A 24,579-nucleotide genomic window follows, 5' to 3' on the forward strand; every position below is an offset into this window, starting at 1 on the left:
AAGCTGTTAAGAAGCCTTTTGGACCTAGACGTAGCGCTCCGGTACCGCTTGCCGTGCCGGTAGCAGAGGGGAATAGGCTTTCTCGTGCCCTATTCATGACTGCCTTAGTGTGATTGGACCATGTTAGTTTGTTGGTGATGTGGACACCAAGGAACTTGAAGCTCTTAACCTGCTCCACTGCAGCCCCATCGATGAGAATGGGGGCATGCTCGGTCCTCCTGTTCCTGTAGTCCACAATCATCTCCTTTGTCTTGATAACGCTGAGGGAGCGGATGTTGTCCTGGCACCACACGGCCAGGTCTCTGACCTCCTCCCTATAGGCTGTTTCATCGTTGTTGGTGATCAGGCCTACCACTGTTGTGTCATCGGCAAACTTGATGACGGTGTTGGAGTCGTGCCTGGCCACGCAGTCATGAGTGAACATGGAGTACAGGAGGGGACTGAGCATGCAACCCCTGAGGGGCCTCAATGTTGAGAATCAGCGTGGCGGATGTGTTGTTACCTACCCTTACCACCTGGGGGCGGCCCGTCAGGAAGTCCAGGATCCAGTTGCAGAGGGAGGTGTTTAGTTCCAGGGTCCTTAGCTTAGTGATGAGCTTTGAGGGCACTATGGTGTTGAACACGGAGCTATAGTCAGTGAATAGCATTCTCACATAGGTGTTCCTTTTGTCCAGATGGGAAAGGGCAGTGTGGAGTGCAATAGAGATTGCGTCATCTGTGGATCTGTTGGGTCTTGGGTTTCTGGGATAATGGTGTTGATGTGAGCCATGACCAGCCTTTCAAAGCACTTCATGGCTACACACGTGAGTGCTACGGGACGGTAGTCATTTAGGCAGGTTACCTGAGTGTTCTTGGGCACAGGGACTATGGTGGTCCGCTTGAAACATGTTGGTATTACAGACTCGGTCAAGGACAGGTTGAAAATGTCAGTGAAGACACTTGCCAGTTGGTCAGCGCATGCTCGGAGTACACGTCCTGGTAATCCGCCTGGCCCTGCGGCCTTGTGAATGATGACCTGTTTAAAAGGTTTAACTCACATCGGCCACGGAGAGCGTGATCACACAGTCATCCGGAACAGCTGATGCTATAATGCATGCTTCAGTGTTACTTGCCTCGAAGCGAGCAGAGAGGTAATTTAGCTCGTCTGGTAGGCTCGTGTCACTGGGCAGCTCGCGGCTGTGCTTCCCTTTGTAGTCCGAAATAGTTTGCAAGACCTGCCACATCCGACAAGTGTCGGAGCCGGTGTAGTACGATTCAATCTTAGTCCTGTATTGACTCTTTGCCTGTTTGATGGTTCGTCGTAGGGCATAGCGGGATTTCTTATAAGCTTCCGGGTTAGTCCCTCTCCTTGAAAGCGGAAGCTCTACCCTTTTGCTCAGTGCAGATGTTGCCTGTAATCCATGGCTTCTGGTTGGGGTATATACCAACGGTCACTGTGGGGACAATGTCATCGATGCACTTATTGATGAAGCCAGTGACTGTGTACTCCTCAATGCCATCGGAAGAATCCCGGAATATATTCTAGTCTGTGCTACCAAAACAGTCCTGTAGCTTAGCATCTGCTTCATCTGACCACTTTCTTATTGACCGAGTCACTGGTACTTCCTGCTTTAGTTTTTGCTTGTAAGCAGGAATCAGGAGGATAGAATTTTGGTCAGATTTGCCAAATGGAGGGCGAGGGACAGATTGGTACACATCTCTGTGTGTAGAGTAAAGGTGGTCTAGAGTTTTTTTCCCTCTGGTTGCACATTTAACATGCTGGTAGAAATTAGGTAAAAAGGATTTGAGTTCCTCTGCATTAAAGTCCCCGGGCACTAGGAGTGCCACCTCTGAATGAGTGTTTTCCTGTTTGCTTGTGGCCGTATACAGCTCATTGAGTGCAGTCTTAGTGCCAGCATCGGTTTGTGGTGGTATATAGACAGCTAAGAAAAATACAGATGAAAACTCTTGGTAAATAGTGTGGTCTACAGCTTATCATGATGATACTCTACATCAGGTGAGCAAAACCTTGAGACTTCCTTAGATTTCGTGCACCAGATGTTGTTTACAAATATAAATAGACCGCCACCCCTTGTCTTACCAGAGGCCGCTGTTCTATCCTGCAAAAAAAACGTAAAACCCGCCAGCTGTATGTTATTGATTGTATGTTGGCTAATAGAACCGATGGTAATGGTAGATTACCATCTCTGCGACAGATCCTTACAAGGCACGATACCTCCGTCTCTTTTTGCGCATGACGGGAATGAGGGCCTTGTTGGGTGTCTGAAGTAAATCCTTCCCCTCTGACTCATTGAAGAAAAAGTATTCCTCCAGTACGGGGTGAGTAATCGCTGTCCTGATATCTAGAAGCTCGTTTCGGTCATAACACACAGTGGCAGAAACATTATGTACAAAATAAGTTACAAATAACGTGAAAAAACATGCACAATTGGTTACGGATCGTAAAACGGCAGCCATCTCCTTTGGTGCCATGACAAAGTAAAAATAGGTTTTTAGAATTTTTTGCAAATGTATTAAATTAAAAAACTGAAAAAACATTTACATAAGTATTCTTTACTCAGTACTTTGTTGAAGCACTTTTGGCAGCGATTACAGCATTGAGTCGTCTTGGGTATGACGCTACAAGCTTGGCACACCTCTATTTGGGGAGTTTCTCCCATTCTTCTCTGCAGATCCTCTCAAACTCTTTCAAGTTGGATGGGGAGCGTTGCTGCACAGCTATTTTCAGGTCTCTTCAGAGATGTTCAATCAAGTTCAAGTCCAGGCTCTGGGCCACTCAAGGACATTCAGGGAGTTGTCCCGAAGTCACTCCTGCATTGGCTTGGGTTTGTGCTTAGGGTCATTGTCCTGTTGGAAGGTAAACCTTCACCCCAGGTTGAGGTGCTGAGTGCTCTGGAGCAGGTTTTCATCAAGGATCTCTGTACATTGCTCCATTCATCTTTGCCTTGATCCTGAATAGTCTCCCAGTCCCTGCCACTAAAAAACATCCCCACAGCATGATGCTGCCACCATCATTCTTCACCGTAGGGATGGTGCCAGGTTTCCTCCAGATGTGACGCTTAGCCAAAGAGTTCAATCTTGGTTTCATCAGACCAGAGAATCTTGTTTCTCATGGTCTGAGACGGTCTTTTGGCAAACCCCAAGTGTGCTATCATGAGCCTTTTACTGAGGAGTGGCTTCCGTCTGGCCACTCCACCATAAAGGCATGATTGGTGGAGTGCTGAAGAGATGGTTGTCCTTCTGGAAGTTTCTCCCATCTCCACAGAGAAACTCTAGAGCTCTGTCAAAGTGACCATCAGGTTCTTGGACACCTCCCTGATCAAGGCCTTCTCCCCCGATTGCTCAGTTTGGCCGGGCGGCCAGCTCTAGGAAGAGTCTTGGTGGTTCCAAACTTCTTCCATTTAAGAATGGAGGCCACTGTGTTCTTGGGGACCTTCAATGCTGCAAATATTTTTTGGTACACTTCCCAGATCTGTGCCTCGACACAATCCTGTCTCGGAGATCTACGGACAATTCCTTCGACCTCATGGCTTGGTTTTTGCTCTGACATGGACTGTCAACTGTGGGACCTTATATAGACAGGTGTGTGACTTTCCAAATCATGTCCAATCAATTGAATTTACCACAGGTGGACTCCAATCAAGTTGTAGAAACATCAAGGATGATCAATGGAAACAGGATGCACCTGAGCTCAATTTCGAGACTCATAGCAAAGGGTCTGAATACTTATGTAAATAAAAGGTATAGTTTTTTTAGTTTGAATACATTTGCAAAAATAAAATAAAAACCTGTTTTCGCTTTGTCATTATGGGTATTGCATGTAGATTACTTTAATCCAGTTTAGAATAAGGCTGTAGAGTAACAAAACGTGGAAAAGGTCAAGGGGTCTGAATACTTTCAAGGCACTTTCGGTAGGGGTAAAGTGACTAGGCAACAGGATAGATAAGACAGTAGCAGCAGTGTATTTGGTGAGTGTAAAAGTGTTTGTGGTCAGTTTGCATGCATGTGCATGTTATCTGTGGGTGTATGTAGGGTGTGTGTGTGTTAGTGTAAGTATATGTGAGTGTGTGGGTAGAGTCCTGTGTGTGTGCATAGAGTCAGTGCAAGAGAGTTAGTGCAAAAAAGGGTCAACGCAGGTTGCCCGGGTAGCCATTTGATGAGCTATTGTTTAGAAGTATTATGGCTTGTGGGTAAAAGCAGTTCAGGGTCTTGTTGGTTCCAGACTTGGTGCATTGGTACCGCTTGCCGTGCGGTAGCAGAGATTGGGTGGCTGGAGTCTGAAAATTTTTAAGGCCTTCCTGACACCGCCTGGTATAGAGGTCCTAGATGGCAGAGAGCTCGGCCCCAGTGATGTACTGGGCTGTACGCATTACCCTCTGTAGCACCTTGTGGTCCGATGCCAAGCAGTTGCCATACCAAGCGGTGATGCAGCCAGTTAAGACGCTCTCAATGGTGCAACTGTAGAACTTTGAGGATCTTTTTTAGTCTCCTGAGGGGGAAGAGGCGTTGTTGTACCCTCTTCATGACTGTGTTGGTGTGTTTGGACCATGATAGATCCTTAGTGATGTGGACACCAAGGAACTTGAAGCTCTCGACCTGCTCCACTACAGCCCCGTCGATGTGAATGAGGGAGTGCTCAGCTCTTAGTTTCCTGTAGTTCACGATCAGCTCCTTTGTCTTACTGAAGTTTAAGGAGGTTGTTGTCCTGGCACCACACTGCCAGGTCCCTTATCTCCTCCCTACAGACTGTCTCATCGTTGTCGGTGATCAGACCTACCACCTCTGTGTCGTTGGCAAATTGAATGATGGTGTTTGAGTCGTGCGCGGCCAGGAGGGGACTGAGCACGCACCCTTGAGGGGCGGCCCGTCAGGATGTCCAGGATCCAGTTGCAGAGGGAAGTGTTCATTACCAGGGACCTTAGCTTAGTAATGAGCTTCGAGGGTACTATGGTGTTGAACGCTGAGCTGTAGTCAATGAACAGCATTCTCACATAGGTGAGAACAGAGTGGGTCCAGGGTGTCTGGGATGATGGTGAAGTGAGCCATGACCAGCCTTCAATGCATTTCATGGCTATAGATGTGAGTGGTACAGGGCGATAGACATTTAGACTGGTTGATTTGGTGTTCATGGGCACAGGGACTATGGTGGTCTGCTTGAAACATGTAGGTATTACAGACGGTCAGGGAGAGGTTGAAAATGTAGCTGAAGACTAACTACACTGCCTTTGCTTTTCAGTAAGTGACAGATTAATCTGTCATTGGGAACAAGAGATGTGTAGAAGCAACTGTATGACCATCACATACGCTGTAAACCACATCTTCCTTCATCCATCACTATACAACGTTTAAAATGTTACTATGCTGAGGTGATTGATACTAATTTCCAGTGTGTGTGTGTGTGTGTGTGTGTGTGTGTGCTACAGAGGTCATATACAGTTGGCCACTGTGGAGCACACAGCAAGCAAACAACATCAAACCTCATGTTTTACCAAGGGTGACAAAATCAGTATGTCCTGCACTTCAAAGTGAGCGTTTAAAAAGCTCTAATTATAGAACTTCACAGACAAGCCCTGGGTCAGAGGGTCAAGTCGTAAACATGTCACGCCTCGCTAGCTTAACGTTAGTTAGTTAGTTATCAACCACTCCGAGGTAATGCCTGCATCCAAAATGGCACGATATTTCCTTTATAGTGCACTACATTTGACCAGGGCCCATAGAGCTCTGGTCAAAAGTAGTGCACTATAAAAGGGAAAAGGGTGTCATTTGGGACATACAGCAAATGCCATCATCGTAAGACCGGCGTCCGTTACACGCTGACTGTGTTTTGGCCGGAGGACGATGACTGACAGAAAAGGGCGGTGTGAAGGATTAAAGAACCCTGAAAACCAAAACAAGCTCTGTGTTGGCTTGTAATGGCACAGAGGAAGTATCCCTTTATCAACAGTGAATTAACTGTTTCCCTTTGCACCTTGTTTTGCCCTTTGCTGCAGCCTCTGAAAGTGGGCCAGAAACCAGATGGCTGGATGACTGTTGGATCCACAATGAACCACCAAGCATTCTATTTCAGGCCACCAGGAGAAATCAGCACCTTCACTAACAGACTAACATTCATGTGTTGATGTGTCATTGTTTGACCCCAGCTGCAAACACATACGGGCTCATGCAAAGAACACATACACACACACAGATGCGAGTGGACACATGGCGGACCAGACTTCACTGACCTCTATTTTCTCTTTTCTTTCTGCATTTTGCTCCTGTTGAATGGAATAGCAGTAGAGTCAGTGCAGCATAACTTTTCTCTTTCAATTACAGGAGTGTTTGGACTGAACTCTGTCAGACAGTGACAGAAGCACAGCAGAGCCAGCTCAGTCTTGTCTATAGTCAAACACTGACCCCAAATCAGCCAGACTCAACTACCACAGACAATAAGTCTGATAAAACCATACATAGGACAGTTTAAAACAAACACATTGGTTTAAAGTACATGAAACATCCACTCCATATCAACAATCAAATATGTACAGTATGTATGATGTCTAAGCAGTTGACCAACAGAGCACTCTTCCAGGTTCAGGTTGTGTAATCTTGTTGTGTAATATGATTGACTTCTGAATAGAAGTTTAAAATGATTGTCAAATATATATTTTTTACATGGACATTATTAGGGACATTTTTAGGGACATTGGGTCAATAGAGTCAGAGCTCTGCTACCCGACGAGCCCCAAAATTATACATGGGGTTGGGCCCGGGTAGGGCCTGCTTTTTCATCAATAACTAGGGTACGGGCAGGGCTCAGGTATCATTAAATCGATCATTAACATTCTGAAGCTGAGCCTTTTGTTCGTGCTCTGAAGCGCAGTACAGTCATATCTTACTAAGATCATAGCATGGTGTCAGAAGTTCTTCAACCTCATCAAATACAGGAGAGATTATTGGACAGAAAATAATAAAATGTTCCTTGAGTTTTGGGTTTCGGACAGGGCAGGGCAGGGCCTTAAAATTTGTCAGAAGCAAATCGGGCCTGAACGTTGTGGGCATGGGTAGCCCTCGGCCTTAAAATTCATGCCCGTGCAGGGCTCTAAATTGAATACACTGGCTCAATTAAATAAAATAATTAGAGACCTCAGGTTAGCTATTCCTTTGAGGATGCATTGGTGAAGATCATAGGTCAAGGGTTAAAACAGGACTTGAGGAGAATAAATAGCACGACTCCATATTTAAACAGAGAGAGGGAAAAAAAGCCCAACTGTAGATTTCTATTTTTAAAGCGGCCTGGCAGCTCTGAAGGATGTGAACATTTCTTAGTTCCTTCCCCAAAATCAATGTGTTGTCAGAGGGGACAATCAGAGGGCAGCTGTTGTGGCTTTTCTGACTGATTCATCATCCCCGATTCTGACGCCCAGATTCAAGCCCGAGAAACAACCTGTTCACAAAACAGACAGAAGATAAACAAAGCAAATAGTGATCAACTTTTAGGGGGAGATTTTTTGGAGGCTGCGCAAACAGAAGAAATCATCTAGCCTCATCACTCAGAAACAGACTAAAATGACACGAGATCAGCACTTCAAAGCAACACAACAGGATGCTGACAACTCATTCTGAAGCTCATGCAACAAACTTCAGACTGATGTGTTAAGATCACTTTCTGAGTCAAAATGTAAGCCAAGATCTACCACTCAGATTATTATTTTTTAAACATGACTTAAAAAATGTAAGCCTACGCAACATTAACCAATTAAAATCAGTTATGTAGCAATAAGGTTTGTGCAGTAGGCTATAAGCCCAATACATTATATCACTGCATATTGGCTATGCTTGAATTGCCCTGCCAATGTTGTTCTTCTCAGACCATTTAAATGTAGGTATGATCACACTGGTATTAGATACTTGGTTGTATTACTTGTGAAACACAGCTGAGTGAGCAAAAATAATTAGCTTTTCTTTTTTACTATACTGATGGCCTGCATCTGATGGTCAGTCTGAGGGGAGGGAGCTGCGGTGAGGTTACCTGTCACCTGATCCAACATCCCTCTGCTCTCCCTCCCTCTGCTGAGTAAAGGGGACACAGTCTTCCAGATGACGGTGAAACCATTTTGCATTGCATTATTTCTGCCTCATGCACCAATTCATGCTGTTACTCCTGACTGGGGAAAGTGAAATATTCCGCAATATTAAAAAGACAAGCCACTACTAATAAAGCAAGCTTATCAGAACACTTTGATATACAGTGCATTCGGAAAGAAATCAGACCCCTTGACTTTTTCCACATTTTGTTACGTTACAGCCTTATTCTAAAATGGAATAAAAAAATGAATACATAAATCTATACACAATAACTCAATCGCAAAGCAAAAACAGGTTTTTATACATTCTTGCATGAAAAATATATATACAGTACCAGTCAAAAGTTTGGACACCTCATTCCAGGGTTTTTCTATATTTCTACATTGTAGAATAAAAGTGATGACATCAAAACTAAGAAATAACTCAGCTTTGCACACTCTTGGCATTCTTTCAACCAGCTTCATGAGGTAGTCACCTGGAATGCATTTCAATTAACAGGTATGCCTTGTTAAAAGTTAATTTGTGGAATTTCTTTCCTTCTTAATGCGTTTCAGACATTCAGTTGTGTTGTGACAAGATAGGGTTGGTATACAGAAGATAGCCCTATTTGGTAAAATACCCGGTCAATATTATGGCAAGAACAGCTCAAATAAGCAAAGAGAAACGACAGTCCATCATTACTTCAAGACATGAAGGTCAGTCACTACGGAACATTTCAAGAATTCTGAAAGTTTCTTCAAGTGCAGTTGCAAAAACCATGAAGCGCTATGATGAAAGGAAGACCCAGAGTTACCTCTGCTGCAGAGGATAAGTTCATTACAGTTACCAGCCTCAGAAATTACAGCCCAAATAGCAGGAACATCTCAACATCAACTGTTCAGAGGAGACTGCATGAATCAGGCCTTTATGGTCGAATTGCTGCAAAGAAACCACTACTAAAGGACACCAATAACAAGAAGAGACTTGCTTGGGCCAAGAAACACAAGCAATGGACATTAGACTGGTGGAAACCTGTCCTTTGGTCTGATGAGTCCAAATGTAAGATTTTTGGTTCCAACCGCTGTGTGTTTGTGAGACGCAGAGAAGTAAAATGATGATCTCCACATGTGTGGTTCCCACTGTGAAGCATGGAGGAGGAGGTGTGATGGTGTGGGGGTGCTTTGCTGGTGACACTGTCTGTGATTTATTTAGAATTCAAGGCACACTTAATCAGTATGCCTACAACAGCATTCTGCAGCAATACACCATCCCATCTGGTTTGCACTTAGTGGGACTATTATTTGTTTTTCAACAGGACAATGACCCAACACACCTCCAGGCTGTGTAAGGGCTATTTGCCCAAGAAGGAGAATGATGGAGTGCTGCATCAGATGACCTGGCCTCCACAATCACTTGACCTCAAACCAATTGAGATGGTTTGGGATGAGTTGGACCACAGAGTGAAGGAAAATCAGCCAACAAGTGCTCAGCATATATGTGAGCACTCCTTCAAGACTTTTGGAAAAGCATTCCAGGTGAAGCTGGTTGAGAGAATGCCAAGAGTGTGCAAAGCTGTCATCAAGGCAGAGGGTGGCTACTTTGAAGAATCAAAAATATATTTTGATTTAACACTTTTTTGGTTACTACATGATTCCATGTGCTATTTCATAGTAGAATAATAGTGAAGACATCAAAACTATGTAGAAAATAGTAAAATAAAGAAAAACTCTTCAATGAGTAGGTGTGTCCAAACCAATGATTGGTACTGTATATATATATATATATATATATAAAATAAATGAGCAACAATTTATAAAAACCAACACCACCGTTCAAAAGTTTGGGGTCACTTAAAAATGTCCTTGTATTTGAAAGAAAAGCACATTTTTTTGTCCATTAAAATAACTTCAAATTGATCAGAAATACAGTGTAGACATTGTTAATGTTGTAAATGACTATTGTAGCTGGAAACGGCAGACTTTTAATGGAGCATCTACATAGGCGTACAGAGGCCCATTATCAGCAACCATCACTCCTGTGTTCCAATGGCACGTTGAGTTACCTAATCCAAGTTTATCATTTTAAAAGGCTAATTGATCATTAGAAAACCCTTTTGCAATTATGTTAGCACAGCTGAAAACTGTTGTCCTGATTAAAGCAGCAATAAAACTGGCCTTCTGTAGACTACTTGAGTATCTGGAGCATCAGCATTTGTGGGTACGATTACAGGCTCAAAATGGCCAGAAACTAAGAACATTCTTCTGAAACTCGTCAGTGTATTCTTGTTCTGAGAAATGAAGGCTATTCCATGCGAGAAATTGCCAAGAAAATGAAGATATTGTTCAACACTGTACAGTTGTGGCCAAAAGTTTTGAGAATGACACAAATATTAATTTTCACAAAGTGTGCTGCCTCAGTGTCTTCAGATATTTTTGTCAGATGTTACTATAGAATACTGAAGTATAATTACAAGAATTTCATAAGTGTCAAATGCTTTTATTGACAATTACATGAAGTTGATGCAAAGAGTCAATATTTGCAGTGTTGACCCTTCTTTTTCAAGACCTCTGCAATCTGCCCTGGCATGCAGTCAATTAACTTCTGGGCCACATCCTGACTGATGGCAGCCCATTCTTGCATAATCAATGCTTGGAGTTTGTCAGAATTTGTGGGTTTTTGTTTTTCCACCCGCCTCTTGAAGATTGACCACAAGTTCTCAATGGGATTAAGGTCTGGGGAGGTTCCTGGCCATGGACCCACAACATCAATGTTTTGTTCCCCGAGTCACTTAGTTATTACTTTTGCCTTATGGCAAGGTGCTCCATCATGCTGGAAAAGGCATTGTTCGTCACCAAACTGTTCCTGGATGGTCGGGAGAAGTTGCTCTCGGAGGATGTGTTGGTACCATTCTTTATTCATGGCTGTGTTCTTAGGCAAAATTGTGAGTGAGCCCACTCCCTTGGCTGAGAAGCAACTCCACACATGAATGGTCTCAGGATGCTTTACTGTTGGCATGACACAGGACTGATGGTAGCGCTCACCTTTTCTTCTCTGGACAAGCTTTTTTCCGGATGCCCCAAACAATCGGAAAGGGGATTCATCAGAGAAAATGACTTTACCCCAGTCCTCAGCAGTCCAATCCCTGTACCTTTTGCAGAATATCAGTCTGTCCCTGATGTTTTCTCTGGAGAGAAGTGGCTTCTTTGCTGCCCTTCTTGACACCAGGCCATCCTCCAAAAGTCTTCGCCTCACTGTGCGTGCAGATGCACTCACACCTGCCTGCTGCCATTCCTGAGCAAGCTCTGTACTGGTGGTGCCCCGATCCCGCAGCTGAATCAACTTTAGGAGATGGTCCTGGCGCTTGCTGGACTTTCTTGGGCGCCCTGAAGCCTTCTTCACAACAATTGAACCGCTCTCCTTGAAGTTCTTGATGATCCGATAAATGGTTGATTTCGATCTTACTGGCAGCAATATCCTTGCCTGTGAAGCCCTTTTTGTGCAAAGCAATGATGACGGCACAATCAAGTTGTAAAAATATCTCAAAGATGATCAATGAAAAGAGCGCAAAATGAATAATGTAAACCGTGATCGACCAGACACTCCAGCACAGTAGCAGGCAGCATGCACCTGAAACATTTGTTTGTGGACCGCCATTTTATCATAGAAGAAGAAGCATGAAACTAATTAAAATAATAGGAACACCAGGATTTATCTATTTTTTTTTTTTTTTACAGAAATTTTTGGTGATCGACTAGGAATGCCTTGGAGTACCACTAGTCGATCGCGATCAACCAGTTGGTGACCACTGCTCTAAAGTCTACCATACGAATGATGGATGCAGACAATAGAAAAAGCATTTGAAGTCGTAAAGCACATCACTTCTTCATGGAGTCGGTCTGGTCAGATCAAAACGTAGCAATGGATACATGTTGGAACATCAAAACCCTGCTTTACTACACTACAGACAGAGACCCACTAAGGTTAAACAGCCATCCCTTACAGCCATTCACAACTGTTATACTGGAGGTGTTGTTTTTATGTTACACAAACCAGCGTCTGTCCACACGGGCTACATTAACACCTAGAGCAGAGTTCCCCAACCGGCGGGTCGAATTTGGCCCCTGGGTGGTTTTATTTGTCCCCCCATGTTTTCTGATAAATATAAAAATAAATATATTTTGCTTGCTTGTTGAATTGTTATTGTTGGTCATAAAAGACTGTAAACACACCAGGAAATCAGCTCCAAGTGATTTACATTTTGGAAATCTGTTCCGAAGTATTCCCACTTATATTAGAGAGACATATGTGATCGTATACAAATAATAATAATAATAATAATCAATAATAATTTATAATAATTGATTGGATTTATATAGCACTTTCCTACCAACTGAGATACTCAAAGCGCTTTACATAGTAGGGGGAAACTCACCTTATCCACTATCAATGAGATGCACCCATCTCAGTGATGCACGGCAACCTTTTTTGTGAAAACTCTCACCACACATCAGCTATCAGGTGGAGAGGTGAGGAGTCATATATGCCAATTAGGAATGAGGGGGATGATTAGGCACCCATGACATAATGTGGCCAGGTTGGGAATTTAGCCATGACACCGGGGTGAACGCCCCTACTCTTACGGCATGGAATTTTGAATGACCACAGAGTGTCAGGACACCCACATTAATGTCCCATCCGAAAGACAGCACCCTACACAAGACAATGTGCCCAAATGTAATCAAGGTTTGAAATTATTATGTTTTAGTCAAATATTATATCTGTTTAGGCTTCTTGCGGTCAATTTGGAGTCTAAAGAAAATGTAAAAAAATGTTCTGGCCCACTGACCATCCGCTCAAGAAAGAATTGGCCCGCGGCTGAATCTAGTTGATGATCCCTGACCTAGAGAATAGTCAGTTCTCAGGGTGAGAAACCTGTCAACAATTTACCGAAAGAAGACGTGTTGAACAATGTCATACTGGACACACAATTTTTCTCCTCTATGGCTGTGTGTACAAAGGCAGTCCAATTCTGATCTTTTTTCCACTAGTTGGTCTTTTGACCAATCACATCAGATCTTTTCACATCAGATATTTTTCAGAGGTGATCTGATTGGTCAAAAGACCAATTACTGAAAAAAGATCATAATTGGGTTGCCTGCCTATAAGAAACATTAACTGAACCAACGTGACACATCAGGGAGTGTGTGGGTCCAGTGGCGGCCCGTCACTCAGGGCAGTTGGGGCTGAGCCCCACCTGCTTTGAGCCCAACCTGTTTAGCTAAAAATATATCTATTTTTGGGGGGGGGGGGGGGGGGGGGGGGTTGCCTGTTTGGCATGTTGTTTTGGCATTTATACATGTCATATATTAGTATGAAAACAATGTAAAACAAATCTTTGAGTTAATAAAGCCACATACAAACATGGTCTCTTTTTTGCTTTCTTGAGTAAGGCAGCTCCAAAATGCAGGTGTTTTAGCCTAGCTCAGTGCTTTCTGTGGTGGTGGGGCAGCCTGAGGAAAACACGGAGCGTAGTGGTTGGTAATGTTCTCTAGTTGCCCCGTGATTGGCTGAGTATTTTGTCACTCTTGGGGACACTACGTCACCGCAAAATCTACGGGGATAGCTCAAATTCAAGCCCCTTGGGTGCTGCCATAGAGTTACATTAGAAATGCCCATCCAAGAAGGCTCAAGGTCATTGGCCTTAGATAAAGTGATGTCAAATCGCGTTATATCTACCGTAGCCTTGATTGGACTGATCATGTCAACATTGTACTTTCAAAATCTTAGCTAGAAAGCAGTCATCATCATGAATCAAGTCGACAATCTACTGGCAAATCCTTTTCAATCCTTGTCATATGAAGAGAAATTACAGATAATGTATCGGTGCTCATCGGCCATTGGATATATACATTACAGAACAAGTTGAAAATCGGAAGGAATCAGTGGCTAACTGCAAGCACCACAAAGCAATCACCAGCCTGCTATTCAGTGGAGTGGATGTGTTCCAAGTCTGGGTTTAAGGGACTCTTTTCCAAGCTTAAAAGGATAAACATTCAACACCATGGGCAAGAAAAAATGTAATATATTGGCCATGCTGTCAATCCAGCATGACTTCTGCCGCATTCAAAACAACTGGAACTTGGAAATCTCAGACTTCAGTGAGTTCAAGACAACTGGGAACTCAAAAAAACGAGCTCGGACTGGGGAAAATACATTTTGAACGGTCATCCAACTCGTAATTCCAAGTTGGGAACTCAGGGCTCTTTCTAGAACTCTGACCTGAAGATCACTGATGTCATGATTCAACCTTGTTTTTTACAAGAGTTCACAGTTGTCTTGAAAGCACCATAAATCCAGAGAATGCCAGACTTTGATGACAAAGTTTGATAATAAAATTTGCCCACAAACGACTGCCACGCCACCTTCCTGTTCAATTAAGAACAGCACAACAAGGTCCAAAAATGTATTGTATGCTGCTGCATAAATCATGGATTTTGCCAGGGAGATATGTATACTGTAGCTGAGAAAGTAATACCAAGTGTATGTTGTGTAGTAAGCTGTTAGTAGCCCATGTGCTTCACCCTAATAATTTGGTCCCTTTCCCACTGCTAAAGCCTAATATTCCGACTTGGCATGTAGCCTATAGTCTGTTTTAGAGAAACGTAATCATAAAATATTGTAAGAGCTTTATGTCCCCTCTATATGCCCCCTTTATTTATCCTACCGTTCTGACTTGGTGTACAGGGAGAATACTGCAAGAACGGCCCATGTTCTGAATTCTGTCGCTGTACATTTCAAAAGTGCTGAACAGTCATATTGACTACATCATTCCAAGCAAGTCAGCCATATCAGCTATGTTTTTTTTTAAAGGCAGTAATTGAGGCTGTATGAACTGTTTCGCTGCCAGACAAGGCTCAGCTGATAGCCAGGTGTAGCAGGGGTAAGGATTCACTCTATGGTGCTGAAAAGAAAGCTCTGCTGTTGGGACAGCTTTATGTAGGCCGTAACAGTTTGCGGGCACAGTTTGTCACTGTTATAGTGCAATTCATGTATTGTTTAGTGTTGAGTAGTGGCTTTGCTGGCATGCGTAAAAAAAAAATTGGGGAGTTTGCCCCGCCAAGATTTACATGTTAAAATGGCCAATGTGTGTGTGTCGTAGTTGAAGATTTAGACTCTTCCCCCTACAAACTCACACACCATCTCCAACACCACGCAGAGAATGACATCTCCAAAACCCAGCCCCCAGATTCCTGGCTAACTTTATCACAGACTCCCAAGGTCCATAAAATGGAACAGATACGCTGTAAATATCAAAGTCCTGAAAACGTAAAACCTATTGCCTCAGACAGTGGTATTTTAGTCTTTCTTTACGCTGTAACATTTATATAGGCGTCTGCCATCCCTGGGGGCCTACACACACACACACACACACACACACACACACACACACACACACACACACACACACACCAGTGAAGAGACTAATTGTTGACAGGTGGCTCTAATGCCCTCCTTTGAAAATAGAGTGTGATTTATGAGTCTCTTGCTCCCATCTCCCTCCATTCACTGCCGCTACAAAAGCTGAACTCTTTCGCTCTACCTCCATATTTTTTCTCCTTCTCTTTCACAATTTATTTCTCCCTCTTTCACTCCTCTTTCTCCTCCCTCCCTTTCCATTTCCTTCTCTCCACTTTTTCTCTCTAGATCCAGAACGAGACAAGCCGCGGCGGCAGTACATTCCCTGGGCTTGACGTCACTCTGGCCTGGCTTGAACGTCCTTCTGACATTGTTTTAATTGTTGGGGAAGTGATCTGACAGTGGTCATTAATACAGAGCCTGGGGGAGAGAAGCCACACAAACTGAGTAGTGGGCTGGGGGGGGGCTGGGGCTAACAATAGGCTAGGAAGGGAGAGGGGAAGTCAGGGCGCCACGGCTGCAGAGAGTGGGAGAGAGATGGATGACTGATGCCCTGACAGTGAGAGGGAGGGAGGGAGGGCAAACTGAGAAGATCTGCAAACAGCCTCGACCCTGAACTATGATTTTTCTCTGTGAACTTGCTGGTGAGTATATGTCAACAGGTGTTTGTTTGCGTATGAGTGGGTGTGTGTGCCCACATGTCGGTGGTAGTGTGTATAGTGTGTGTGTGTGCCAGCCAGGCCAGGCGGCTTTAGGGGTGTTTGACCAACAGGACCAAGGCTGTAACAGACGGGTCATAGTCCTAGGTCATAGAACAAGGTCTACTCAGGTGACAGTCAGTCAGCGGTTGTTGTCATTTACTGGAACTGGAGCCGCCGCTGTCTGAAGAGCGGTGTGTGTTGCCACACCCCCCATATCAGCTATAGTCATGTCACAACATATGCTGCGTATTGTGGGGTTTCATGTACTGCGCAATAGTAAGAGGATTAGTTCTGTGCTTGGTGCCTGTGCATCTGTGTGCACGAGTGTGTCCTCTATCCTTACCGTGTAGCGGGGACCCCGAGGGGCTGCTGGAGAGCCCGGGGATGGGGCTGCATCTCCCTCCTCCAGCCTGCTTGCTGTTCAGTTCATTCTCTATCTCCTCCAGCCCTGCACTCTTCTGGAAGCGGGACATGCGGTTGACCACCCGGGGGGACATGTGTGTGCGGGCACAGGGCGCGCCACCGTAGGGGTTGATGGGAAAGACGTGGGAGGTGCCACGCAGTGTGCTGATCACCACCCAGCGACTGTCCTGGCTGAAACAGATGTCCTGGACCTGGGGAAGGGGCACAGACAGAGAGACACAGACAGGCAGAGAGAGATAAAGAAAGAGAGAGGAAGCTGATCAGCTTGTCATACGTTAACAGTAACACAGTGTATAAGTAGTAAGGCAGTTGACCTTACAGCAAAACCGAACCAATGTTCCCCTTAACGTTCTCAAATAGATGTTGAACTGACCCCTGAATAGAGAATATAAGATGGCCATTTGAAAGGAGGTATCTGGAGGGTTGTTGAGGGTTTGGTGGGAATGTATTTTTAAGTCTTTGGTAAAGACAGCCCAACAGTCTGTCTGCAGAAGACAATTAAGGTCTTTCTCTCCTGTGGCCTCAAGAGCTACACACACACAGTCAGCTCACAGAGCAAACACTTCAACAGATAGCATCTACACAACTATGTCAGACACGAGAGAGACCGACAGAGACAGAGACAGAGAGAGATAAAGACAGAGGTGGCGAGAGGGACGGACAGACAGAAAATAAAGTGTAAAAGAGAGTCAACATTATTCATCCTCAGAAAAAGAGAGGTTTATCTTTTCCACTGTGAGATCTGTCTACCTGTGTCTGTATGTTTCATCTGTGGCCATGGCACAGGTTGGCTGGGTAATTGTCCTCAGCAATGACAGTTAATGGGGAATCCTTCACATACCAGACACATACCAGTTTCTATGCACAGACAAGGATAGGGGGTAGTTTCAGCTGAGCCCTGCCTAGCCGTGATTAAAGCCAATATGGGGAGGGGGTACATTCTTGATCACGATAACATTGTCCTCCCCATATTTTGTAGGATACAAACTCTCCAACAACAGCAGAAGTTGGGTGAAGTCTCTTACTTAATCAGACTGTGATTTGACCCAGATCATTCAGAACAGAAGTGTGTATGGGTGAGATGAGCAGACATGTTGTGGTAGAGAGGAGACACAGTAGAGATGTCACACACAGACAGACATAGAAGTGTTCAAAGTGTCTCGGTCTCTATCAGTAACACTGATAAGTTAGAGTTACTGTCACTTAGCAGGACCTACAATCGAATGACAGGAATCCTGAGAGACAGAGTAAAAGGAAAACAGACCAAAAAGAAAGGGAAAACTAAAAACAGACAACCAGAGCTGCCTGGTCACTGAGTGTACTCCAGTTTAAACTGCTTTCAAACCACCTAGGGCCCTATTACTGAGAAACCCTCCTGTCGTTATCAGAGCCATGCCTGTTTACCTGGGTTGACTGTGTCAGTGAATCAGTGTGTGTGTGGTGAGTCGAAGCGAGCCCAGCCAGTCAGTCCAGCTAGATAAGAGTTGTCCACCCGCCTTGCTACATCACCATTTGCACTTCCGGCATTGTATGCTGTGTAGGAGATAACCTCTGTGCCCTACAGCCTGCTCTCTCTCTCTGCTGTAGTCTCCACAGTGTTTACACCAGCAGGATCAAAGCTAGTAACACACAGCCAGGCAGCAGGACCTGCCGTTATAAGTCACACATTAACCTGCCCATTACAATCCTGTGTGTGTCCGTGGAGGAGTTTACATGGGTGAGTGTGTGTGCGCACGCACACAAGGTCGAAGCAAAGCCTAGATCAGTGTTCTGGTCCAGACATGACACTAGCGGGACAGGCAGCTAGGGTCCAAGCTCTGCACAGATAAATATTAGTTCTGCTAGAGTAAATAGAACACCACAAGTTGCCAACTAAAAATACACTTTTTGCCCTGGAACGGCTGCTAAGCTAAAGATATGAGAGTACATTAATAAGAGAAGAAATATCCATAGAAATTGACTAAATGGGGCAAAAACACCAACAGAAATACAAGTATCTTACAAACCAATAGAAGTACGTATTAAATAGTTTAGCCTCAACTCCACTGTGCAAATCAAATCAAACTTTATTTGTCACATGCGCTGAATACAACAGGCTTACTTACAAGCCCTTAACAGCGCAGTTCAAGAAGAGTCAAGAAAATATTTACCAAATAAACTAAAGTAAAAAAATAAAAATATCACAGTAACGAGGCTACATACAGGGGGTACCGGTACTGAGTCAGTGTGCTGGGGTACAGGTTTGAGGTAATTTGTACATGTAGGTGAAGTGACTATGTATAGATAATAAACAGCGAGTAGCAGCAGTGTACAAAACAAATGGAGAGGCGAGTGGGGGGGGATCAATGTAAATAGTCCAGTAGCCATTTGATTAATTGTTCAGCAGTCTTATGGCTTAGGGGTAGAAGCTGTCTTGGTCCTAGACTTGGCACTGTGCGGTAGCAGAGAAAGTCTATCACTTGGGTGACTGGAGTCTCTGACAACTTTATGGGCTTTCCTCTGACACCACCTATTATATACACCACCGTTCAAAAGTTTGGGGTCACTTAGAAATGTCTTTGTTTTTGAAAAAAACATCTAACTGATCAGCAATACAGTGTAGACATTGTTAACGTTGGAAATGACTACTGTAGCTGGAAACGGAATATATTCTTTATGGAATATCTACATAGACACCTCACAACTCCTCAACTGACAGCTTCATTAAATAGTACCAGCAAAACACCAGTCTCAACGTCAACAGTGAAGAGGCGACTCCGGGATGCTGGCCTTCTAGGCAAGAGTTGAAAAAAGTAATATCTCAGACTGGCCAATAAAAAGAAAAGATTAAGATGGGCAAAAGAACACAGACACTGGACAGAGGAACTCTGCCAGAAGGCCAGCATCCCGGGGTTGCCTCTTCACTGTTGACGTTGAGACTGGTGTTTTGCAGGTCCATTTTCAACATTAACTAGGTCTACACTGTATTTCTGATCAATTTGATGTTACTTTAATGGACAACATTTTTTGATTTTCTTTCAAAAACAAGGACATTTCTAAGTGACCCCAACTTTTTGAACAGTAGTGTAGGTCCTTGATTGCAGGAACCTTGGCTTCAGTGATGTACTGGGCCATACGCACTACCCTCTGTAGTGCCTTATGGTCAGATGCAGAGCAGTTGCCATACCTGGCGGTGATGCTCTCAATGGTGCAGCTGTAGAAACTTTTGAGGATCTGGGGACCCATTCCAAATCTTTTCAGTTTCCTGAGGTGGAAAAGGTTTTGTTGTGCCCTCTTCATGACTTGGTGTGTTTGGACCCTGATAGATCGTTGGTGATGTGGACACCAAGGACCTTGAAACTCTTGACCTGCTCCACTACAGCCCCGTTGATGTTAATGGGGGCCTGCTCAGCCCGCCTTTTCCTGTAGTCCACGATCGGCTCCTTTGTCTTGCTTACATTGAGGGAGAGGTTGTTGTCCTGGCACCACACTGCCAGTTCTCTGACCTCCTCCCTATAGGCTGTCTAGTTGTTGTCAGTGATCAGGCCTACCACTGTTGTGTCGTCAGCGAACTTAATGATGGTGTTGAAGTCGTGTTTGGTCACGCAGTCGTGGGTGAACAGGGACTACAGGAGGGGACTAAGTACACACCCCTGAGGGGCCCCAGTGTTGAGGATCAGCGTGGCAGACGTGTTGTTGCCTACCCTTACCACCTGGGGGCGGCCCGTCAGGAAGTCCAGGATCCAGTTGCAGAGGAAGGAGTTTAGTCTCAGGGTCCTTAGCTTAATGATACGCTTTGTGGGCACTATGGTGTTGAACGCTGGGCTGTAGTCAATGAAGAGCATTCTCACATAGGTGTTCATTTTGTCCAGGTGGGAAAGGGCAGCGTGGAGTTTGTCATCTGGGGATCTGCTGGGGCGGTATGCGAATTGGAGTGGGTCTAGGGTATCCGGGAGGATGCTGTTGATGTGAGCCAGCCTTTCAAAGCACTTCATGGCTACCAGCGTGAGTGCTACGGGCGGTAATCATTTAGGCAGGTTACCTTCGCTGCCTTGGGCACAGGGACTATGGTGGTCTGCTTGAAACATGTAGGTATTACAGACTCGGTCAAGGAGAGGTTGAAAATGTCAGTGTAGATACTTGCCAGTTGGTCCGCATGCTTTGAGTACATGTCCTGGTAATCCGTTTGGCCCTGCGGCTTTGTGAATGTTGACCTGTTTAAAGGTCTTGCTCACATCGGCTACCGAGAGCATAATCACACAGAACAGCTGGCGCTCTCATGCATGCTTCAGTGTTGCTTGCCTCGAAGCGAGCATAAAAGGCATTTAGCTCGTCTGGTAGGCGCACGTCACTGGGCAGCTCGCGTCTGGGTTTCCCTTTGTAATCCATAATAGTTTTCAAGCCCTGCCACATCCGACGAGCGTCAGAGCCGGTGTAGTAGGATTCAATCTTAATCCTCTATATTGGAGTGATGGCCCGATGGGAGAGAACACTAGCGTAACTTTTATCTTATGTGACTAAACCTACAATTTGGATTGCCAGAAGTGCTGCATAAACTGTGATTCTATATAACAGACCTGCATGCTGTAAAGGGAGAATACAGGATGCTGCGTCCCTTGACTTGGGTCAAATAAATCTCCTTACACGCCACTGAGGCTGTGTGCGCTCCATAAGCAAGGCCTCAGCTGACATTCAGCGGCAGCCACAACTACAGAGGGAGAGCTTTAATGGTGGCCATTCCTCAAAAGAGGCTCTGCACAGCCTCACAAAGTGATTAGCCGGGGAAGAAAGTATCATGTCAGAGGGGGTCATCTCTCCTCCTACCAACTCAAAATATTAGATTTTCACGAGAGAGAGAGAAGAGAGAGAGGAGAGAGGAGAGAGGAGAGAGGAGAGAGGAGAGAGAGAGAGAGAGAGAGAGACAAGAAGAAAACATGCAGCACCCTTTTTTATTGAATGAGCCATAGTGAATGTTGTTTGAAACTCGACATGCCCTATTTCTCTTACAAATTGTTTCAGCTTTTGAAAATGTGTTTGCTTTGGACGCTGATGAATTGATTGGCTGGAAGGCTGTGATTCCACAGCTGTGAGGAATCTGGTGCTGCAGTCAAGTGAGAGGCAATGAGGCCTTGCTTGTTTCTAAATCATCCTTCACATCAATTACAGAGCTGCCTGGGTCACACCCCGCCCTGTTTGGGTTCTTATCCGCTCACACACACGCACACAAACACTCAACTCAGATCCTCCAGCCTAATAGTGTTTTACCCTTCCTAACAATGTCTTGAGGAAATGACGTTGAAGCTGTAGTGGTCACACACATGCATACCGTTTCCCCCCATGTACTTCTGGAACCAGTGAGGCCATGCTACAGAACTGTGTCTGATCAGAGGCATAAAACGACTCTTCCTTTCAGCTGTACAGTCTGATGAAGCCCAGTGTTGTCTATCTGACAGTGTTTAGACACAACACAGGCAAACATACACTACAGAGGATCAAAGGCTTGGTTTAGATGCTGCAGCCAGAGCGCACTCAGTAAACAGCTCTGGGTGGCCCTGTTCAGAAACCACCTCAGTGCTGAATTACTAAAATGTGTATTATTTACAGGGGATAAGTAGGCGTCAGTGAGTGTATGATGAATAGTGCGTTACCTTGGCCTCAGTCTCTCCACGGTGCAGTGTGTAGAGGTGGTGGACAGCAGACTGATTGGAGGCCCAGGGGTGTGTGAGGACCTGGAACACATGGAAGTCATGGCCCAGGGTGTCTGCAGTCACCAACAGCATACCTGGAGACAGAGACCACATGGACATTAACACACACACACAAACACCGTAATACATAACCATTGGCAGAGCCCTATTCTTCATATCCAAGAGTTATTCAGGAGGATTTAGTATATTGGCAAAACTGTTTAATTTCCAACAGTCATAAAAATCAACTCCAAACCCCATATGAAATATTTCAGAATATTATCCAGACCAGTAGTGTACTGGCCAATACAGAGATTAAATATACTGTAGAAATTACAAATGGCAGTCTTTGATAAAAATGTGTGCGCATACAAACCAGTCCCAAAAACAACTATTTGATTCACTGTAGAACAATAGAGACATTTCAGTCAAAAACTGGGCAGATTTATTTAGCTGTTAATAATAAAACCTTTGAACCGTGCAGAACTCGACAATCCCTTCAAAGCAGGACATATCAGCCCCACCATGCCGGTACACAAACAAACCACCCAATAAAAACACACCAGCTATCGTTTGTCACTGCCGTAAATCGCTTGCTTATCCCTCACATTATAATTTGTTCTCCAGTCGCAACCATACCCTTATAACTATGTCTTCTTTCTAGGGACTGGGAGGTGTGTGTGTGTGTGTGTGTGTGTGTGTGTGTGTGTGTGTGTGTGTGTGTGTGTGTGTGTGTGTGTGTGTCCTAACACACAACCACAGCCTAGCTTGTGTGTAACCTCCGATGACAGGCCCATTCATTTCTAGCCGTTTGATTTGAAGTTTGTCAAACTGCAGAAAGTATAGGCCTTTACTGTAAACAACACACTCAACAAACCACACCAGAACAAACCCAGATCTAAACGCAGATCGCAGTCAGCCCAGGACAGAGCCTTTATATTTCTACCAAAAACATAGTGACTTAACTCAAAACGTCAGCCCTTTAGCTCAAACTGAAAAGTGTGTGACCAGAGAAATGGTGCTGAATTTTTTAAGTCGAAGCCTCCGAACCCAAAGCCTCACAGCCATAATTTGACAGGAGAATAACTAGTGACTTTCCTTCGCTGGGTCTTTTCTGTGGAGGTTGCAATAAGTTGGCAATTAGCAGGCAGTCTTTATTGGGTGGCATGTCAAATGTAAAAGAGGAGGATGGAATGGCACGAGATGAAAAGAATCCAGCAACACATGCAAGAGGGATGAAGAAGCAAGACACCACCAAAAAGGAATGTAGGCTAGATGAAGGGGAAAGGGAAAGGGGGGATACCTAGTCAGTTGTCCAACTGAATGTATTCAACTGAAATGTGTCTTCCACATTTAACCCAACCCCTCTGAATCAGAGAGGTGCGGAGGGCTGCCTTCATCCACATCCACGTCTTCGGGACACTGCTTTCAGACCTCACAGGTTGCTTTCCAAATGGCATCCCATTTCCTATATAGTGCCCAACTGACTAGGGCCCAGTGAATAGGGGGCCATTTAGGATGCAGCCAGTTTCCACCTTTATCCAACAGCAGCCATGTAATAGGGTGAGGTACAGAGGTGAGGAGAAGGGACGTAGAGTAAGACTGATGGAGGGAGTCGAAAAGAAGGAGTCAAAGAGGGGGACATTGGAAGGAAAGAAAAGAAAAATAGAAAACTAGAGCAGGCAAGGCATTAGACGGTGGTTTAGCTATTCATGCTGTATCAGAAGTGAAGACCAAACCAAAGCTGGAAGCTCAGGGCCCTGGCCATAAACTAAACCCACGCCCCAAATGAGGTGCCAAGCCACAAGAACCCTTTGCGTCAACTGGGAATACATGGAAAAGAAGGACCCTTCTAATTATAGAGTCTGCAAACGGAAGCGTAGGGTGATTAGGAGTTAAGGCGCTGTGCTCTGTTTATCTGGGAGCTTCCTCTCTCCCTCAGCCAGCCACCCTCTACTCCCTCCCTCCTTTCTTTCTTCTTCTCACTCCATGGCCCAAGCTGCCCAGCGCGTCTCCCTCCCTCCCTCCCTGGCTTGCCACGGGCTTTGACAGATGAGGCTTGGCGAGGCTGGCCAGGACATGACTTCTTGCTGATGGTACACTCTGCACTCCAAAAGGCACCCGGCCGGAGTGGAAGGGCCCAGGGTTGGGGCTTTGTGGCCTTGTTGAAATACAGGCCCTCGCCGAGAGGCGTCAGTCGGTTAGGCCACGGGAAGCACAAATTAAAAAGCAGCGTTCCTGGTCGGTGGTGTGAGAGCCGCCCGCTGCAGCTGCAAACCTGAAGCTGTCGGAGCTCTGTTTGACACGTCCTATTTATAAACACCTCA

At 44.9% G+C, this 24,579-nt stretch overlaps 1 protein-coding gene across 4 annotated transcripts in view; it reads right to left on the bottom strand.

Moving 5' to 3' along the window:
- Window positions 1-24,579, bottom strand: part of LOC115163327 (breast carcinoma-amplified sequence 3) — a 305,848-nt gene that overhangs the window by 215,267 nt on the left and 66,002 nt on the right. For 2 of the 4 annotated variants that reach the window (XM_029715121.1, XM_029715119.1), the window contains exons 14-16: window positions 22,214-22,347; window positions 16,507-16,777; window positions 6,225-6,257 (exon numbers count right to left, since the gene is read on the bottom strand). In XM_029715121.1, the coding sequence (XP_029570981.1) occupies window positions 6,225-6,257; window positions 16,507-16,777; window positions 22,214-22,347 (438 nt within the window). The remainder of the gene's footprint in view (window positions 1-6,224; window positions 6,258-16,506; window positions 16,778-22,213; window positions 22,348-24,579) is intronic. The other 2 variants (XM_029715122.1, XM_029715120.1) reach the window with 1 other exon arrangement.

This window comes from Salmo trutta, chromosome 26, assembly GCF_901001165.1.
Source record: "Salmo trutta chromosome 26, fSalTru1.1, whole genome shotgun sequence".
NCBI lineage: Eukaryota > Metazoa > Chordata > Actinopteri > Salmoniformes > Salmonidae > Salmo > Salmo trutta.